This window comes from Sus scrofa, chromosome 13 (assembly GCF_054392235.1).
Source record: "Sus scrofa isolate SSC_HxYL_T2T_F1_AM1 chromosome 13, Sscrofa_HxYL_maternal_Yorkshire_Landrace_v2.0, whole genome shotgun sequence".
In the NCBI taxonomy this organism is placed as follows: Eukaryota; Metazoa; Chordata; class Mammalia; order Artiodactyla; family Suidae; genus Sus; species Sus scrofa.
The window spans coordinates 172,068,907-172,090,819 of record NC_139395.1 but is presented as its reverse complement, the minus strand read 5'-3'; the positions used below and the strand labels follow the sequence as shown (position 1 = coordinate 172,090,819).

Genomic DNA, 21,913 nt, shown 5'->3' with positions numbered 1-21,913 from the left:
TGAAGATGTGGCTCAGATCTGGTGTTGCCGTGGCTGTGGGGTACGCTAGCAGCTGCAGCTCCGGTTTGAACCCCAGCCTGGGAACTTCCATATGCAGGAGGTGCGGCCTGAAAAAGAAAAAAAGATGGGAGGTATAGAATATGTTTATGTATTGACGGAAGTGATTCACTAAGCAGGGAAAAAAAAACTAATGGTGCAGAGCAGAGAAAGGGGATGTACAGAATGGAAGTTCTTGAGAAGATGGGAGAAGAGATCCAGTGCACAAGTAGAGGGAGTGGCCTGGGATAGGAGCAGGAGGCAGGTAAAGTGGTAGGTTGGATGGTGGGGGATGAGGAGGTCCTGTCTGATGGATGCTTCTCTATTTTCAATAGTATACAAGATGTGTCAGCACTTGGAAATGAGGAGGGGGTGAGGATGTGGGAAGTTTAAGGAGAGAGGTGTGCGGTGTGGGCTATTAATCTTAAAAGTGAACTGAGGAGTTCCCATCGTGGCTCAGAGGTTAATGAACCCGACTGTAGCATCCATGAGAACGTGGGTTCGATCCCTGGCCTCGATCAGTGGGTTAAGGATCTGGCGTTGCCATGAGTTGTGGTGTAGGTTGCAAACTCAGATCCTGCATTGCTGTGGCTATGGTATAGGCCCGTGGCTACAGCTCTGATTGGACTCCTACCCTGGTAACCTCCATATGCCGCACGTGCGGCCCTAGAAAGACAAAAAAAAAAAAAGTGACCTGAGAAGGAAATTGGAAGGGGGAGGATTGCTGGGCAATGTGAAGAAAAACCTAAAGTGCTGTACATAGGTCAGACTTTATGATTTTCTTCGGCCCCTCTCAGCTCTTCTATTCTTATTTGGGCATGGCTGATTTAGTTCAGCTAGAAAGGGATTTTTTTCCATGGTGAATATGGTAGGGAGAAGAGGGAGGAGGAAGGGAGTTAAAGACATTTGGGATAGGGTGATTATAGTGATGGAGCTTGGAATTTAAACATGGTGAAAGGAAAGACAGGAGGAAGCAATCTTTTGTTTGATGGTTGTAGGTGAAGATTGGACAGTTCAGGTTATTGTAGGTTCTGGCAGGAGCGAGTGAACTGGGGGAGTTCCCATAGTGGCTCAGTGGTAACGAACCTGACTAGGATCCATGAGGATGCGGGTTCCATCCCTGGCCTCTTGCTTAGTGGGTTAAGGATCCAGCATTGCCGTTGAGCTGTGGTGTAGGTCACAGACGTGGCTCAGGTCCTGAACTGCTGTGGTGTAGGCATATGTGGGCAGCTGCAGTTCCAATGGGATGCCTAGCTTGGGGACTTCCATATGCTGTGCATGCAGCACTAAAAAGACCAAAAACAAACAAAACAAACAAAAAAAGAGCAAGTGACCTGGGAGGATAGGAAGTAGTAGCTTGTGTTGGTGCTTGAAGTCATTTTTGAAAATGTGGAATCAAAATGCTTGGGTCGAGAGTGGGACTGAGAATGAGCGGTGTGAGGTGAATTATTGTTAGAGCATCCCTGTGAATGTTTAGGGGTCAAGAAATGACAGGGAAACCAGGCAGAGAAAAAGACTAGTGCTGAGCCCTCAGAGATTGGGAGCAGATAATGAAAATTCAGTCAGAAAAGCATTTAGGGAAGTCTAGCAGAATGGCAGGAGTTCCTGAAGAAGGAAGGTTAAGAATCATTTGTAAATAGCAGTGAGAAGCAGTATTCTGGGCCTCATGTATAGGTGAAAAAAAATAGCACTTGAGAGGCTACACTGGCCTTAGAAGTGGGTCTGATTTGGTCAAGGAAAAGTTCAGATAAGAGGTTGGATGTGTACGGGAGTTTGCTGATTATAATTCAGGAGTCCCATATGGCACAGTAAGCGGGCTTGAGGGGCTAGAGAAAGTAGATCAGAGTTTCAGAACAAAGTGAGGTGACAGTTTAGGAGGTAGTGAACAGCTAAAGGAACCTTAGGTTTGTGGTTGGTAAAAGTACAGACAGTGAGCCCAGAGTGAAACTTTAATGAGTGAGGGGAAGTTATGGATGGGGAGGTCTGTTGATGATAGCAGGGGGTATGTTAGGACCTGGGGCAAACTGGGATGTGAAATTTGATGAAGTTAGACCTACTGGTCTCTTGGAAGAGGGTGTTTCAGGCTGTGATCATGATCCTTTGTGCAGCTCCTACCACTTTGTTGTGTTTGGGTGGGAAAATGAGGCCAGGTAAAGAGCCATTCAATATTTTATTTTTCATTACTGGCAATACTTTGTAGAATGAGTATAATCTGAATTTCAGTCATATCTTATTTGTCTTTTATGTTGTTATAGTTTAAAATTGAGTTTTAACAATTAAAAAAATAAAACTAAGTTTCACTGAGATATTCTAAAAGTGGAAAAGACTGTTATAAGATTATGAATCTCTGTACAATGTATATGTTTATTCACTGTAAGAAGATGTACAACTCAAAGCACCCTTTCTTACATCAGTAATGGATTTTGAATTATTGTAGATTAAGAAAAGAAAGAGATGAAGAACGTATTAAAAATTTTGTACAAGAAGAGGCTGTCAGATGCCTTTGGAACCAGGTAAACCCCCTCCTGCAGATTTACCTACTGTGTGAACAAAGAAAAATTCTAGATTTACTCAGGTAGTCATGGAGTAGCAGGTAGGGTAAGCACCTTTTCTCAAGATTAAGGATGTGGTTTGTGTTTTTTAATACTAACTCTGGACTAAGGCAGTGAATTTTGTTATGTTTTATTTAATCTGATGAAAAATATTTTCATAATTTTGACCAAAAAGATAAAGAACTGTAAAACTGAAGGAAAAGTGCTAATTTGAGGGATACTGTTATAACTTTTCAATAGATATAAAAAGCCCAATTTGAAATTTCATATAGCTGTCTTCTGTCTTTTGAGACTATTTGAATGAGCGGGGATTGAAGTGGTGTATGACGGCTATGATATGCCCATCCTCAAAAGTATAGGTGACTTCCAGGGAGAGAGTTTGAATCCTGTAGCAGCACTTCTGAGGGGCAGTTCAGACATTGGTTTTACTTTACTGTATCCCAACAAACATTTCTTGATGATAATTCCTTAGAAATATTTTTATAAAAGAATTTGTTATAATAGGATTTTACCTATAATATTATATTTGAAAATGTGTAGTAAAAGGTCTAGAAGGATACATATAAAACTGCTATCAGTGATCACCTTGGAGGATGGTCTGTATATTGTTTTCATACTGCAGATTTTAGAGTAAAATTTTGAGATTTTGATTGTACTTTTTTAAAAAAATATTTTTATTACAGTTATTTACAATACTTTAAAAATGTAGGGAGACGGGATAAATTAGGAGTTTGGAATTAACATATACACACTACTGTATGTTAGGTAGATAATCAACAGGGATGTTCTGTATAGCACAGGGAATTCTCCTCAGTATTCCGTAATAACCTATATGGGAAAAGAATCTGAAAAAGAATGGATATACGTATATGTATAACTGAATCACTTTGCTGTACACCTGAAACTAACACAACATTGTAAGTCAGTTATACTCTAAGAGTTCCCATTGTGGGTCGGGGGAAATGAATCCAGCTAGTATCCATGAGGATGCAAGTTCGATCCCTGGCCTTGTTCAGTGGGTCCTGGATCCTGCACTGCCCTGAGCTGTGGTATAGGTCACAGATGTGGCTTGGATCCCACTTTGCTGTGGCTGTGGTATAGGCTGGCAGCTGTAGCTCGAATTTGACCCCTAGCCTGGGAACTTCCATATGCTGCAGGTGCAGCTCTAAAAAGCCAGAAAAAAAAAATCAACTATTATCCAATTTAAAATTAAATAAAAATGAAAACAATTAAAAATTAAAATGTAAAGTCATATTATCAAGAACTCAGGGTATTTTTAGGTATTTTAGAGTTGTATATTACTATATTGTTAGTCTTTAAAAATAAGACTTTTATTGTAGAGAATCTACTCGTATTAATAGGCTCTAATCTGTCTTATTAAATAGACCTCAGCCTATGTTATTGAGAATCCCACTGACCCCTTAATCAACTAGATGTGTATTATTGTGCTTCTGATTATTTTTCCAGTAGAAGCGAGAGAATTGCTTTGGCCCATCCCTCCTTTATTACCAAGAGTTTATTACCAAGGACATGAATCATTTGTGCCAGCTGGGTCTAGGCTGGGGGTATGGAGAGGATAAGGGGAGTCAGGTCATTTATAGCTCCAGGTTTGCCATCTGCTCTTTACCAGCTTCATGAGTGTTGAGAAAAAAAAAGCTCAAAGGACAGTTTAAAAATAGGCATGATTTTTGTTTTATAGTAAAACTCTATCCTTTGGTTTATAGGTAAGGTCTCTGCAAGCATGGCAAAAAATGGTGGACCAGCATCTGAATTTCCCGCCTAGTGATGTTCTGCCCATGTCAAGTACTTTGGTGACGTCTCAATCTCCATTATTCACCCAAAGTCAGGAGCCCTCTTCTGGTCAAAATTCTGATTGGTTCACTGCTCCTGAGGAAGCTCCTCAAGAGAAATTCTTGCCAGAATTTCCAGACTCTGGTTTTCATTCCTCCCTAACAGAACAAGTTCACTGTTTACGGGATTCTTTGGATTTTGAAAAAAGTTCCACAGAAGGTAGTGAAAGTTCCATCATGGGGAATTCCATTGACACAGTCAAATACGGCCAGGAGTCAGACATAAGGGATGTTAGTGAAGAACATAGTGAATGGAATAAGGAAAATTCAAACAGTGAGCAGGATAATAGCCTACTTGAACAGTATTTAACTTCAGTTCAGCAGCTAGATGATGCTGATGAGAGGGAAAATCTTGATGAAGGGACAGGAGATACTAAGCTTCCCATAGCCTGTTCCCCTGAAACGTTAGATGTCTTAGAGCCTGACAGTGCTGTAGATGATACTCAAGGCATATCTCCTGCTTTGCAAGATGAAATCAACCAGACACCAGAAAGTGGTAAATTAAATGCAGTTGTTCAAGGACAGCAGTCAGACTGTGAGTCTGCATTTCAGGTATTGCATGTTGGGATTATTGTATAGAATGTTTGGTTGCTTAGGAAACAGAAATCAACTGAATTTAAGAATATTTTCATTTAGCTTTTTTGGGGGAAGAAGAATATTCCTCCCAGTTTTGTTACTATTTATATATAATTTATATTTTTGTCTTGTCTTATATTTTCCATATTCTAGGTACTAAGCTGAATCTTCATTTTGATTTTGTTAGCTTTTTACTTAGATATAATGTATCAAACAATATTTATATTGAAAGCCACACACATGCACTTTACTAACAACTGAATTGCATCAGCAGTGTTCCTGTATTTTTATGTATTCATTTCTTTCCAAAAATAAACTTGAATACATTAAAGAAGATAGAAAATTTTACCTTCAAGATATCAACAAGAGAATTTTAATTCTTATGTATGTGAGGAAATTATGTAGTAAGGAATACAGTTTGTTACAGTGACTATAAATAACAAATAATGAGGATTGTGAAACTCTTAAAATTTGCCAGCCTCTGCGGAGTAAGAATATGTGTTTTTAAGCCTTTTTCCCTCCCCTATGAGTCAAGGAGAGCCTTCTTATAAGCAAATAAGGGAGAAAAGGTAAGATTATAGGATATTCAATGGGGATGCTTAAATTGTCTCTTGGAAAACATCAATGTCACCTATCACTTTTAACATATGAAGCAAAGTGTTCATCAAGCACTAAAGTCAAGCTTATTTAAAGAGACAACACAAGAATATTTCTATTAGATACAGGCTTCATTCACTTGGAATAATGCCACAGCAAACATCATCTTTTCATTTAGTGATTTTTTTTTTTTTTGTTCCACAGATAAGCGTTTATGTGCCAATATATTGCCAGAAGTTAATGTTCTTTGTTCCTACTTTATATTGGCTATGTATTTCAGCAGAGACCCATGGTTGTTTTATTTTTGACCTCTGCCTCATAGAAGAGAACATTTAAAATAATACCAGTGGTGGTAGACTATGAATGACATTTTTTAAAGGATTATTTTCTATCTAAATCTCTGAAAAAGTGCCACATTCGGAAGAGAATTTAATGGTAGTTAAGAAAAAATAAACCTCACATTTCTTTACTTATTAAAGAGAATATATATCTGTAACTCTAAAAAGAAATGATAATAGTGTTTTTGAGTGTTATAGATGCATTCACAAATCAAGGACAGTTTTTGGAAGCTTGCTATTTTAATCTCTGAGAATGTTCTAATATCATTGACCAATACATATCTGACTTCCTCCCAATCTGTGGACATACAACAATTTAACTATGGCAATACTAGGGTATTCTCTAAATTTAGGTGCTAAATATCTATTCATTATTCAGTTACAGTCACTAGATCCCCTTCTTTGAAGTTATATAAAATAAAAGCTGATCCTTCCAAGAATAAGATCAGGGATCACATCTTATACTCTGTATTGATAAAAACATTTCTCCAATGTGAATAAGATGTTTATTTCTCACATCATAAATATGTAGCACTCAGGTTGAGAAGACTTGGATTTCATTCTCAGAAATCCAGAACCTCTTGCAAAGGAAATATTTTCTGTCTCTTTTAAACAAAACAACGGTCTTAGATTCAAAGGATTTTCCTTAGTGAGGCATGGATAACATTGAATGCATGTTAAGTAAAAATAGAATTTTTAACTTTTTGGATAATGTTAATTTTATGAGTGATTTTGAATTTCTTCTTAAATCTACCCTATTTTTCTATTTTACGGTTAAGTGCCTCATTTGCTCACCATAGTTAGACAAAGAAAACCAACTTGTACTGCACTGGTACCAAAGTACTGCTTCATGGTGCATTAATTTCTCATAAAAGCTCCTGAAATGTCATGGGTCAGTATTACCTAAGTAGGTTTCTTCTGACATCTCTTCCCTCTTCTCTTTTTTTAAGAGATGACAAAACACAACTGAATTCATTTGAACATCAGCATTTGCCAGCAAGATTTCCTTTTTTAGCTTTGCCTTGTTTTTCTAGCCCATCAGTAGTATTCGACATACTTTTATTTTAAAATTGGCAGAATAATGACTGATATTCTGCTCTTCATTCTATTTATTATTGTTTTGAAGTGCAAGAATATTAAGAAGCCCCCACCTTAACTGTTCAGATTATCGTGAATATAAATAGAATGAAAATAATATAAATTAGAATGCTGGAAAACTGTGGCATAGACTTAATATATTTTAATAGATTTACATTGTAATTTAAAATAACTTATGAAATAGTTAACAGCAATAGAGAATTTAACTCTGTTGGTCTGCCTGAAGAGTAAATGGGCTTGGTAAGGTTTGGGAAGTTGAGCTTTAACAGTCTTTGTGTTTTTCTTTTTTCTTTTTTTTTTTTTGGTCTTTTTGCCTTTCCTAGGGCTGCTCCCGCAGCATATGGAGGTTCCCAAGCTGGGGGTCTAATCAGAGCTATAGCCGCCGGCCTACACCAGAGCCACAGCCACACGGGATCCGAGCCGTGTCTGCAGCCCACACCACAGCTCACGGCCACACCGGATCCTTAACCCACTGAGCAAGGTCAGGGATCGAACCTGCCACCTCAAGGTTCCTAGTCAGATTCGTTAACCACTGCGCCACAGCGGGAACTCCTGTGTTTTTCTAATAGGAGAAGTTTAGTTCAGCTATGCTATTTTAGTTCAATTCTTTTGATTTATGGACAATTCAATATGTCAATTTAATATTCCTTCAGAAGCACAGAATCATACCATGTGAGAATTGAAAGGAACCAAGAGATTGTCTTTCTAATCTCTTAATCTTAGTTTTAAAGATGAAACTAAAGAACAGAGAAGTTCAATAACTTGTCTGAGGTTATAGCTGGTTAATAGAAAATAAACTTTGGGAACTTAAAAGTTATTGTAGTTCTAAATTTTATTATGCACTTTCTGTTAATCTCTATGTTTAGTAAACCAGTAAGAAGGTCTGTATGTTTTTCATTGTCTTTGAAAGAGAGAAAAAAAAAAACTTCTAAGAAAGCTAGAACCCTACCACTCAGGGTAGAGTCACTTGTAGAAAACAACTGATTTGTTCAGAACCCTGAGTGAATTTTCTCCAAGGAATGTGTTTGATTAACATGGTTTTTAAAATGGTAATGTAGTGGAAATGAGCATTTTGAAAGAATGACTGCATCTTGGTGTCCATTTATTTAATAGGAATTATAGCATTGCTGAGATATATAACTTTTCTAGTGAGATGCTAGTTTGATTATAGTTCACCTTCAGTTTTATAGAACAACAGATGTTAAAGTTTTAACTCTCCTGGTGTGCAGAAAGCTCTAATCATGACAGTTGATACATATACAATAATAGTTGGTTTTATAAATTCAGTTATAAAAGGCCTTATAAAAATGCATGTTTTTAGGAAAAAATGTAGCCACAGAATTGTTAGTATAAATGCAAATAACTTTACTCTTGAATAATGTGGGCCCTTCTCGAAGGATTTTTACTTTACTTTGGATTATTTAAAATATACAAATACCGTAATAGTGTATTTTCCTGTTATTTACTTAGGACAAGTCTAGTTCCACTTTTTATAGTATTTCCAGAAACAATATGGACTTAAGATATCATGGTGTCTCCTTTGGTAGCTTTTGGGCACAAATTCTTAGAGTTGGATTTAAAACAATAATATGAAGTCTCCCCCCCCCTCGAGAATTAAGGCATAATCAAAAGGGAAAATATAAAATGAGTCTGATCAATTTCTCATTTATGGGTGAAAAATGATAGACACTAATTTGTTTCATGTATATTTATTTTGCCATGTAACTGAGGAGTGTTTATTATATTGTCTTGTTTTAACTTTCAAATTTATGATCCCTTCATCTATGAAATAAAGCAGAAAAGTTTTGTAAGGAACATTCTAAATACTTTTAGTGATCTTGTTTTCATTGATTAAGCCTGTCGTGCCATATTAAATTTAAAAGTCAAGTAAACAGGAGTTCTTGTTAAGGATCTGGCATTGCCTCTGCTATGGCTTGGATCCCTCCTGTGTCTTGGGTCTGATCCCTGGTCTAGGAACTTCCACGCGTTGCAGGTGCAGCCAAAAAAAAAGTAGATGAAGTAGTAGTCTTGGAGTGAAACATATAATTAATTGTCTTTTAAAAATAAGTTACTAATTTCCCACTGTGGCACAACTGGATTGGTGACATTTCTGCAGTGCCATGAGGCAGGTTGGATTCCCACCTGGCACAGTGGGTTAAAGGATCTGGTGTTTCTGCAGCTGTGGTGTAGGTTGCAGCTACTGCTCAGATTCAGTCCCTGGCCCAGGAATTTCCGTATGCCGTGGGTGTAGCCATAAAATTAAAAAAACAAAAAAAGAGTTGCTTTCTATTTGTGAATGAGTAGAGATCATACTACAATTTAATTCCTTAATTGATTTTAGTCAATAGCAGGAATCATTTTGTAGTGGCTTTGATCATTTTCTAATTAAATTTCTTTGAGAATTTTGTAATAATTTTAATGTTGACAAGTTTAAAAATAATTTGATTTTGCACTATTTTTAGATTTCTCTTTAATTTTATTGTAGAATTAGTGGATGCTTTAAATGGTTGTGGTCTGTTTTATGAAGGCTTAATATTTTATATTGTACTTAATTTGTATTTGAGTTTAATTCTAAATAAAAAGTTTGTATATTTGAGTGATTCATCTGTTTACTGTAGTAATTATTAGTAATTGTTGTTATTCATTGTGCTTGTAATTAATGAGTACTTAAAATTCAGAACATATTGCAGATCAAAAATCTAAAGAAAGTCTCGAGTATTATTATATAAATGAACTTAGAGTAAAACAACCCTAGCCTTATGAAAGGAATGCTAATTTAAGTTTTGTTTGGTATGGATTTTATTATTTCCAGGATACTCACTGGAATCCTCCAGGTAGAGAAGGGCAGATAGTATCCCTCAAAGGGAATAGATGACACTGTTGGATGCTCTTGAACAGTGGGTGCTAAAAGTGTTAGGGCATAAGTGAGTAGAGTAGAAGCCCTCTCGTTAGACAGGGTTAGGACATGGAACTGGTTGGTGCCGTAGACTGACTAGTATCCCCCCACCCTCAATTCACAGCTTAAAGCCTTAACCCCTAAAGTGAATGTATTTGGAGATAAGGACTTTAAAGAGATAACTGAGGCTAAATGAGATCTTAAGTGTGGGGCCCCAGTCCTATAGGACTGATGTTCCTGAAAGAAGAGGAAGAGACACAGAGATTATCGGTTTATCTGTCTGAAGCCAGAAAGAGAGGTCTTATCAGACAGCAAACCTGCTGACACTGTGATCTTGTACCTGCAGAAATACGAAAAGAAAAATTATATTGTTTAAATCACTCAATCAGTGGAACTTTGTTATGGCATTGTTGACTAAAGAATACAACTTGGAAATTGAGAGTTAAATTTTATTTGGGGTGATATTAGGAATTATCCCCAGGAGACAGCATCTCTGACGAGGCGAGGGGGAAGCTAGGATATCTGCGTTTTTGCAACAAAGGGAAGGTAGTAGGAACTAAAGATTACAGATAACCAGATTTACAGAAAACCTGTTTCTATGGGAAGATGTAAAGGTCTGGGCTTACTGGAATCACTCCTTTGATATGCACCTCAGCTGTGGGCCAGTCTTCTTTGTTTCTTCCTTGAGTTTGTTCAGGGTTCACTGGCCCACCGTTGGGAGTCGGTATTCTCACAGATGACCGTGACATCTTTGGTTTTGCCCACTTACTACAGCCCAGGAGGCACTATTTCAGATAGCTCCCCCAAAAGGGAAGGGGGAATATCAAGATATGTCATAGGAGTTCCCGTTGTGGCTCAGTGGAAATGAATGTGACTAGTAACCATGAGGACACAGGTTCGATCCCTGGCCTCGCTCAGTGGGTTATTGCTGTGAGCTGTGGTGTAGGTCACAGACATGGCTCGGATCTGGTGTGGCTGTGGTGAGGGCAGCAGCTACAGCTCCAATTCAGACCCTAGCCTGGGAACCTCCATATGCCACAGGTGCCGCCCTCAAAAGGCCCCCCCCAAAAAAAAAATTCATAAAGGTGAAGGAGGAGGTGCATACAGTCATGCACATATTTTACAGAAGTTTGCTGCTGGTCTTGTGAAGGTTGCTACTAATCACAGACATTACTCATCATCGACGGATGTTAGTGTTTTTCTAGATATGAGGAGATACAAGAATTGGGCTCATAAAATCTAAAAACATCTAACTATCTGAAGACCTGTTCTTCCAGGTTTCCCAGAGCACAGAGTGCCTCACTCCTGGTCTCCACTCTGAGCTCCACTCGGGGTGCTGCGGGTCGGCAGCTACAGTGTCTCATATTTTACTTCATGTAGAGGCTGATGGCAAGTACCAAACTTCAAGTTCACAGCATCCTAAACAAAATAGAGCAGGAAATAATAAAGAATGATATATATATATATATATCTTAATTTTTAAAAAATTCTGTATTGGGGACTTCCCATTGTGGCTCAGCAGTAATGAACCCAGCTAATAACCATGAGGGTGTGGGTTGGATCCCTAGCTGGTTGGGGATCCAGTGTTGCTGTGAGCTGTGATGTAGGTCACAGATGCAGTTTGGATCCCACATCGTTGTGGCTGTGGCATAGGCAGGCAGATGCAGCTCCGATTCAATCTTAGTCTGGGAACTTCCATATGCCACATGTGTGGCCCTAAAAACAGCACCCCCCCCAAATTCTGTATTGGAATATAATTGACATAGAGTGAACTGCAGGAGTTCCCACTGTGGCTCAATGGAATCAGCAGTGTCTTGGGAGCACTGGGACAGAGGTTCAATCCCCAGTCAGGTACAGTGGATTAAGGATCCGGTATTGCTGCCCCTGCAGCTCAAGTCACAACTGCAACTCAGATCTGAACCCTGGCCTGGAATCTATATGCCATGGGACGGCCAAAAAAGGGGGGAAAATTGAACTGCATTTATTTAAAGTGAACAATTGGGGGAGTCCCTGTTGTGGCTCAGTGGTTAGTGAACCTGACTAGCATCCATGAGGATGTAGGTTTGATCCCTGGCCTTGCTCAGTGGGTAAGGATCTGGCATTGCTGTGGCTGTGGTTAGGCTGGCGGGTACTGCTCTGATTGGACCCCTATCCTGGGAACCTCCATGTGCAAAGGGTGCAGAGGGTGCAGCCCTAAAAATACAAAAAGACAACAAAAATAAAAATAAAGTGAACAGTTGCATACATTTTGACACATGCCCATAAAACCATTGCAACAGTAAAGAGAATAAACATATTCATTACCCCCCAAAATTCTTTGATTACCTTTTTCATAATCCCTCCATCTGCTTTGTTTTTTTTCAATTTTTTAAAATTATAGTTGATTTATTACAGTGTTGTGCCAATTTCTGCTGTATAGCAAAGTGACCCGGTCATACATATGTATACATTCTTTCTCTCACATTACCTCCCATCATGTTCTATCCCAGGAGATTGATATGGTTCCTTGTGCTGTACAGTAGGACCTCATTGCTTTCCATTGTAAAAGTAACAGTTTGCATCCATTAAGCCTGAACTCCCGGTCCATCCCACTCCATTTCCCTCCCCCTTGGCAACCTCAAGTCTGTTCTCGATGTCTCTGAGTCTGTTTCTGTTCCGTAGTTAGATTCATTTGTGCCACATTTTAGATTCCACATATAAAAATGATATTACATGGTATTTGCCTTTCTCTTTCTGACTGACTTAGTATGAGAATCTCTGGTTGCATCCATCTTGCTGCAAATGGCATTATTTTGTTCTTTTTATGGCTGAATAGCATTCCATTATATGAATGTACCACATTATCTTACTCCATTCATCTGTTGATGGACATTAAGGTTGTTTTGCTTTGGTTTCTTCCTTTTTTTTTCTTTTCTTCTTTTGTTTTTGGGGGTCACGCCTGTGGCATATGGAAGTTCCCAGGCTAGAAGCTGTATCAGAGTTGCAGCTTCCAGCCTAGGCCACAGCCACAGCAACACCAGATTCAAGCTGCATCTGCAACCTGCACCTTGGCTTTCGGCAACACAAGATCCTTAAGCCACTGAGCAGGGCCAAGGATTGAACCCACATCCTCATGGAGACACTAGCCAGATTCTTAACCTGCTGAGCCACAACAGGAACTCCCTGCTTTGGTTTCTCTTGATGAGCATGATTATTTAGAAACTTGTCTGAGAATTCATCCCTTTTTGTTTCTGAACAGTATTCCATTGTATGTATCTGCCACAATTTATTTTTGTTTTTTTTTCAACCTTATTAATTTTTTTCCAGCTTTATTGAGAAATAATTGACATATATCATTTTGTAATTTTAAGGTGTACAGCTTGATACATATACACATAAATGTTTATCATCACATAGTAACACTTTTGTATGTGTTGAGAGCTTTTTTTTTTTTTTTTTTTGGTCTTTTTGCCTTTTCTAGGGCAGCTCCTGCGGCACACAGAGATTCCCAAGCTAGGGCACTAATCAGAGCTGTAGCCGCCGGCCTACACCTGAGCTACAGCAACTCAGAATCTGAGCCGTGTCCTTGACCTACACCATAGCTCATGGCAACACCGGATCCTTAACCCGCTGAGCAAGACTAGGGATAGAACCCATAACCTCATGGTTCCTAGTCAGATTCTTTAAACACTGAGCCACAATGGGAACTCCGTTGAGAGCTTTAAGATCTATCCTCTTAGCAATTTTCAAGAAATTTTATGGTATCAGGCCTTATGTTTAAGTTCCATTTTGAGTTAATTTTTGTGAGTGGTGTAAGATAGGGGACAAAGAGTTCCTGCTTTGGCACAGTGAGTTAAGGATCTGATGTTGCTGCAGCTGTGGCACAGGTCAAAACTGCTGTTTGAATTTGATCCCTGGCCTGGCAACTTACATATGCTGCAATTGCAGCTGAAAAACAAAGGGAAAAAAGATAGAGGACCACTATCATTCTTTGGTGTGTGGATATCCAGTTTTCCCAACATCGTATATTGAGATTATTTTTTCCCTATTGAGTATTCTTGGCTCTCTTGTTAAATATTAGTTGATTGTATATGCATGAGTTTATTTCTGGGCTCTCAAATCTGTTCATTGGTCTATGTGTCTGTTTTTATGCCAGTGCCATACTTTTTTGATTACTATAGCTTTGTAATCAGGAAGTGTGATGCCTTCTACTTTGTTGTTCTTTCTCAGTTTTGGCTTTTCAAGTGCACTTGTGCTACCATATGAATTAGGATTTTTTTTCTATTTCTGTAAAATGATACCAGTGGAATCTTATTAGGATGTAGTCTATAGGCAGATCCATGTAATGTAGACATTTTAACAATATTAATTCTTTCAATCCATGAACATGGGATATGTTTACATTTATTTGTGTCTTCCTCAGTTTCTTTCATCAATGTCTTATACTTTCCAATGTAAGGATATTTCACCTCCTTGGTAAAATTTATTACTATTTTATTTTATTTTTTTATTGTATTGTAAATGGCATTGTTTCCTTTTTTTGCATAGTTGTTAGTGTTTAGCAACTGATTTTTGTATATTGATTTTGTATTCTGCAACTTTATTTGTGTTTATTCATTAATTCCAATGGCTTTTGGTAGAGTATTTAGGGTTTTCTCTATCATGTCATCTAGGGAGTTGCTTTGTGGTGCAGTAGGTTAAGGATCTTGTGTTGTCACTGCAGCAGCTTGGATCACTGCTGTGGTGCAGGTTTGATCCCTGACCTGGGAACTTCCACATGTTGTAGGCACAGCAACTTCTTCCCAATTTGGATGCTTTTTCTTTTTTTTTTCTTGCCTGATTATATTGGCTAGGACTTCCAGTAATATGTTGAATAGGAAGGCACCCTTGTGCCTTGGAGGACAATCTTTCAGCTTTTCATCATTGAGTATGATATTGGCTGTGGTCTTGTCACATATGGCTTTTATTATGTTGAGGTATGTTTATTTTATATGCAATTTTTGTTGTCTTTTTAGGGCTGCATCCATGGCATACAGAAGTTCCCAGGCTAGGGGTCAAATCAGAGCTATAGCTTCTGGCCTACACAAACAGCCACAGCAATGCAGGATCCGAGCTGTGTCTGTGACCTACACCGAAGCTCATGGCCACACTACAGCTCATGGCAACACCGCATCCTTAACCCACTGAGCGAGGCCAAAGATCAAGCCTGCGTCCTCATGGATTCTAGTTGGGTTCATTACCACTTAGCCACAATGGGAACTTCTATTTTATATCCAATCTGTTGAGAGTTTTTTAAAATCATGAATGGATGTTAATTTTGCAAAATACTTTTTCTGCATCTAACGAGACGATCATATGATTTTTGTCTTTCATTCTTTCTTTTTTTTTTTTTTTCATTTTAGAGCCACACACACAACATATGAAAATTCCCAGGCTAGGGATTGAAATGGAGCTGCAGCTGCTGTCCTAAGCCACAGCCACAGCAATTCAGGATCCAAGCTGCGTCTGCAACTTACACCACAGCTCACAGCAACACTGGATCCTTAATCCACTGAGTGAGGCCAGGGATTGAACCTGCATCCTCATGGATACTAGTTGGGTTCGTAACCCACTGTGCCACAACAGGAACTCCTGTCTCTCATTCTATTATTGTGATGTATCACATATTTTAAATTTTATTGTATATAAATTTATATTACATTTATATATAAATTATGCATGTATATTTTATACATAATATATATGATATATAATATTTAATTATATGCATTTGACTCTTGAACACTACAGGGGTCAGGGGTGTAAATCCCCTGGCAAAGGTGAAAATCCCAGTATAATTTACAGTCAGTCCTTTGTATCTATGGTTCCACATTGGAAAATTCAACCAGCTGAGGATTGTGTAATACTGTGCTGTGTATTTATTGTAAAAATTCTATGTATAAGTGGACCTTTGCAGTTTAAACTCTGTTCAAATCAAGTGTATATGTAAATGTGAAGTATCACATTTATATTTAAAATTATAGGGAGTTCCCACTGTGGCTAGTGGTAACAAACCCAACTAGTATCCATGAGGATGTGGGTTCGATCCTGGCCTTGCTCAGTGGGTTAAGTATCTGGTGTTGCTGTAGCTGTGGTGTAGGCTGGCAGCTGCAGCTCTGATTTGACCCCTAGCCTGGGGACATCCATATGCAGCAGGTACAGCCCTAAAAAGCAAAAAAACAAAACAAAACAAAACCCATATATAATATTTTATGTTTTTAAAGCTTTATTAAAGTATAATCAATAAATTATATATTATATATAAATTATATATTTGCAATGTATTTTGTACATTATATAATATACATATTGTTTTATAATATATAGTTATATATTATAACATGTAAATACATATGTTTATGTTAAATATTTATTTATTTATTCATTTATTTCTTTGTCTTTTGTCTTTTTAGGGCCGCACCCATGGCATGTGGAGGTTCCCAGGCTAGGGGTCAAATCAGAGCTGTAGCCACCGGCCTACGCCACAGCCACAGCAATGCCAGATCCGAGCTGTTGTCTACGACCTACACCACAGCTCAAGGCAATGCTGGATCCTCAACCCACTGAGCAAGGCCAGGGATGGAACCTGCAACCTCATGGTTCCTAGTCAGATTCGTTAACCACTGTGCCACGACGGGAACTCCCAAATATTACATATTATATATAAATTATATATGTGTATGTTGAATGTCATCCTTGCATTGTGTATGATCTTTTTATTGTACTTTTGAATTTGGTTTGCTAGTATGATATGAGGAAATTTTCATCTATATTCATTAGGGATATTGGCCTGCAGTTTTCTCATAGTGGCTTTGGTATCAGCATAAAGCAGGCTTCATAAAGTGAGTTTTATACTATTCCCTCCTCTTCAACATTTCTGAAGAGTTTGAGAAAGGTTGGAATTAATTCTTTAAATTTTTGGTAGAATTCACTGGTGAAACCATCTGGTCCTGGACTTTTCTTTGTTGGGAGGTTTTTGATTCAATCTCCTTACTTGTTATTGGCCTACTCAGCTTTCTTCCTAATTCACTCTCGCTAGATTTTATGTTTCTAGGAATTTCTCTATTTCTTCTAGGTTGTCTAATTTTTTGGTATATAATTGTTCATATTTTAGTTTGTCCTTCTTTATCTAGTTTCTTAATGTGTAAAGTCTGGTAATTTTTTGAGATCGTTCTTTTTTCCTCATGTATGCGTTCATCACCGTAAAATTCCTTCTTAGAACTTCTTTTGCTGCATCCCAAAAGTTTTGTGATTTTGTCTTTTCATTTTCATTTGTTACAAGATTTAGGCTAGGGGTCTAATCAGAGCTGTAGCTGCCGGCCTACACCACAGCCACAGCACCATGAGATCAGAGCTGCGACTGAAACCTATACCATAGCTCATGGCAAGGCCAGATCCTTAACCCACTGAGCAAGGCCAGGGATCGAACCCTCATCCTCATGGATACTAGTTGGGTTCTTTACCATTGAGCCACGACAGGAACTCCCCTTTCTAACTTTTATTGTATTTTATTTTTTTGTCTTTTGTCTTTTCAGGGTGGCACCCATGGCGTATGGAGTTTCCCAAACTAGGGGTCTAATCAGAGCTACAGCTGCTGGCCTATGCCACAGTCGCAGCACCATGAGATCCGAGCTGCGATTGCGACCTACACCACAGCTCACAGCAATGCCAGATCCTTAACCCACTGAGTGAGTCCAGGTATCGGCACGAAACCTCATGGTTCCTAGTCAGATTTTTTCCCCTGCACCACAATGGGAACTCAGCCTTTTCAACTACTTTTAAACTACAGTTGTAAGTGAATTACACACCAAAGTTAAAATATTAGAGAATCTTACTTTGTGTATTTAGCATTTCCAGTGAGTTTTACATATTCATGTTTCTACGATGCTAATTAGCATTCTTTTCTTTTTTTTTTTTTTTTTGCTTTTTAGGGTTGCACTTGTGACATATGGAGGTTCCCAGGATAGGGGTCTATTTGGAGCTGTAGCTGCTGGCCTATACCACAGCTCACAGCAAGGCCCGATCCTTCACCCACTGACTGAGGCCAGGGATGGAAACTTCGTCCTCATGGATGCTAGTCAGATTCGTTAACAGCTAAGCCACTATGAGAACTCCTAGCCTAGCATCCTTTTATTTCTGTTTGAAGAACACCCTTTCATATTCCTGATAATCCTTACTTGGCAAGGCAGATCTAGTGGTGATGAATTCCCACATTTTTTGTTTGTCTGTGAAAATTTCCCCCCAGTTTTATTGAGATACAATTGACATAAAACACTATAAATTTAAGTTGTACGGCATAAAGATTTGACTTACATATATGGTGAAATGATTATCACAGTCAGTTTGGTGAATATCTACCTGATGTAGATACAAGATTAAAGAAAAAAATTTTTTTCTTGTGATGAGAACTCAAGGTTTATTCTATTAATAATAACCTGCATATAACATACAGCAGTGTTAATTATATTTATCACGTTGTACATTATATCCCTAGTACTTATTTATTTTATAACTGTAAGTTTGTATCTTTTGACCGCTTTCATTCAATTCCCCCCTTCCTCTACTCCCTGCCTCTGACAACCACAAATCTGATCTCTTTTTCTACAAGTTTGTTTTTGAAGTATAACTGGATTGTATGCTGTTCCATTATTTATTTGTGTGTATCAATATTACACTGTATTGAGTACTATAGCTTTACACTAAGTCTTGAAATCAGGTAATTTAAGCTTTTCATTGTTGCTCTTTTTTTTTTTTTAGGGCTGCACCCACTGCATATGGAGGTTCCCAGGCTAGGGGTCTAATTGGAGCTGTAGCCGCCAGCCTACAGCAACAAGGGATCCGAATTACACCACAGCTCATGGCAATGCCGGATCCTTAACCCACTGAGCAAGGCCAGGGATTGAACCCAAAACCTCATGGTTCCTAGTAAGATTCGTTTCCACTGCGCCATGATGGGAACTCCTCATTGTTGCTCTTTTTCAGTGTTGTTTTCTTTGAATATAAATGCTCTAGGGTTCTGTGGCTTTTATGTATACATTCTACTTATAATGCAGTATTTCAATTTTTTTGTCTTTTTAAAATTATTATTATTTTAATAGTTATTTCCCCAATACAACTTTTTTCTGCTGTACAGCATGGTGACCCAGTTACACATACATGTACACATTATATTTTTGCACATTATCATGCTCCTTCATAAGTGACTAGACATAGTTCCCAGTGCTCCTCAAAGATGGAAGTGCATGCTTGATGGTAAAGATCAATTATTTTTACTTTTTCTGAGGCTAGCAGTGTAATTTCTTAAAGAATAGTGTTCTTTCCCAGGTGTGTAGGGGGTCATGGTGACTTGCTGCTACCTTTGCCCATGCTTATCTAGACTATGCATCCTTGAAGAACTTTATGTGAAGTATCGGTATGTCATTTTGATGTGTGTCTTTTGTCTCAAAAATGTAAATGACTAAGCCTTCAATTTCCATCAGGCTGAATGGTTCTCAGAGCTTTCTGAGAATCTATTTCCCAGGTTATAATCCTCAGTTTGGCTTGAATAAAGTTATCTTTTCTCCTTAACTTGATAGTTAATTGAATTTTCATTGACATAATAGATAACTACACCATATAATTCCAACAACATTATAAGAAACATAAGCTGGTTTATAAACAAATAGAACTCAAATTGGTGAGAATGGAAGTACCCACTCTGGAGAGAGGATTGAAAAGCAAGTCAGCAGAATAACAAAGCTTTATTTTTGGTGTACTTTCTCATTTGTCTTTGATCGAAAATAAAATCTTTTTGCACCAAAAAGATTCTTCCTAACTTAGATAATCTAACATACAGATCTGAGAGGATATAGTTCTGTTAAAAGGTACCAAATTGAAGCTGACTTCCAATTTGGTGTGCAGGTAGATAATGGTGCTTGTTTTAGATGTATCTGAATCAGCAAGAGTAATGATTTCCAAACTTTGTGATAATCAAAATATTGGGAGTACATATTGTGGGATTCCATTTATATGACCTTCTGAAAAAGACAACTGTCCGTGAGAGAACACAGGATTTGTGGTAACAAAGAGGTGAGGGAGGGTGGGGCTGCATGTGGTAATTTTTAATTGATCAAACTATTTGGCACGGTACTGTGATTGTGGATACCTGATTCTAGGCATTTGTCAAAGCCCATACAACAGTACACAAAGACTAAAGTTTTACTATATGCAAATTTTAACTCCCAAATCTCAACTAGAATATCAGGGTATCTTAGGATGGAATGTGGACTACAAAAAATAAGTCTAACTGGAGTTCCCATCGTGGCTTAGTGGTTAATGAATCTGACTAAGAACCACGAAGTTGTGGGTTTGATCCCTGGCCTTGCTCAGTGGGTTAAGGATCTGGCCATTGCCGTGAGCTGTGATGTAGGTTGCAGATGCGGCTCGGATCCCACATTGCTGTGGCTCTGGCGTAGGCTTGACAGCTACAGCTGCGATTAGACCCCTAGCCTGGGAACCTCCATATGCCACAGGAGCGGCCCTAGAAAAGGCAAAAAGACAAAAAAAAAAAAAAAAAAAAAAAAAAAAAGAAATCTAACTGTATTACAGATTTATGACAAACTCACTGAAGGTGATAGGACAAGGGGAGATGACCTTAGTAGCTGGAAAACTCTTTTGACTGGATAGTGTAAGGGTCTTAGTCCTTTTGGGCTGTTATAACAGAATACCATAGACTGGGTGGCTTATAAAAAACAGAAATTTATTTTTCACAGTTCTGGAGGTTGAAAATCCAAGAAAAAAGCACCACCAGATTCAGTGTCTTGTAGGAGCTAGCATCTGGTTTCATAGATGGCCTTGTTCTCATTGTGTCCTTACATGGTAGAAGGGGTAAAAGAACTCTCTGGGAAGAGTGGAACAAAGGCATACACATTGAGTCTGAAATGGGAAAATAACTCCACACAAAGTGAGAAGCTCAGCACAAGCCAAGGGCTTTTATCTCTCAGTAAGGGAATGTTCCAGGCCAAGGCCTCAAGCATGAAAAACTGCCTTTCCCAACAAGAGGCAATTAAGGTTAAATGACCTCATTTAACCTTAATTGCCTCTTGTTGGGAAAGGCATCTAACCTGATCAGATTAGTGTCTTTGTAAGAGGAGGAAGAGGAGATACTCTAGTGTTCTCTTTCTCTCTCTCTGCCCTGTAAGGACACTTACTAGGAAGTGAATCAGCAAGCATTTTTTTTTTTTTTTTTTTGTCTTTTTGCTATTTCTTTGGGCCGCTCCCACGGCATATGGAGGTTCCCAGGCTAGGGGTTGAATCGGAGCTGTAGCCGCCAGCCTACGCCAGAGCCACAGCAACGCGGGAACCGAGCCGAGTCTGCAACCTACACCACAGCTCACGGCAACGCCGGATCGTTAACCCACTGAGCAAGGGCAGGGATCGAACCTGCAACCTCATGGTTCCTAGTCGGATTCGTTAACCACTGCGCCATGACGGGAACTCCAGGCATGTTTTTTGTTGTTGTTGTTGTTGTTTTGTCTTTTTAGGGCCGCACCCATGGTATACGGAGGTCCCAGGCTAGGGGTCAAATCGGAGCTGTAGCCACAGCCAAAGCAATACCAGATCTGAACTGCATCTGCAACCTGCACCATAGCTCACAGCAACGCCAGATCCTTAACCCACTGAGTGAGGCCAGGGATCAAAACCACATCCTCATGGATACTAGTCGGTATGTAACCATTTAGCCATGATGGGAACCCCCTCAGCAGGCATCTTGATCTGTGACTTCTAGCCTCCAGAAGTGTGAGAAAATAAATTTCTGTTGTTTAAGCCACCCAGCTTTAAGTCTTTTATTATGGCAGCCTGAGCAGACAAATACAGGCACCAAATACCTCTTTTAGTCTCCGACCTTTGGCAGCATCCTCTCACTGTCCATGGTGTTTTCGGAATAGGGTGGTATCTAATGTGATAGCAGTC

The 21,913-nt window shown here is 38.7% G+C and overlaps 1 protein-coding gene across 1 annotated transcript in view; it reads left to right on the top strand.

Moving 5' to 3' along the window:
- Positions 1–9,647, top strand: part of CEP97 (centrosomal protein 97) — a 32,162-nt gene extending 22,515 nt beyond the window's left edge. Inside the window, exons 10-11 of the mRNA XM_021070500.2 lie at positions 2,474–2,549; positions 4,313–9,647. Coding sequence (XP_020926159.2) covers positions 2,474–2,549; positions 4,313–5,017 — 781 coding nt within the window. The 3' untranslated portion in view covers positions 5,018–9,647. The remainder of the gene's footprint in view (positions 1–2,473; positions 2,550–4,312) is intronic.
- Positions 9,648–21,913: the final 12,266 nt, after the last annotated feature.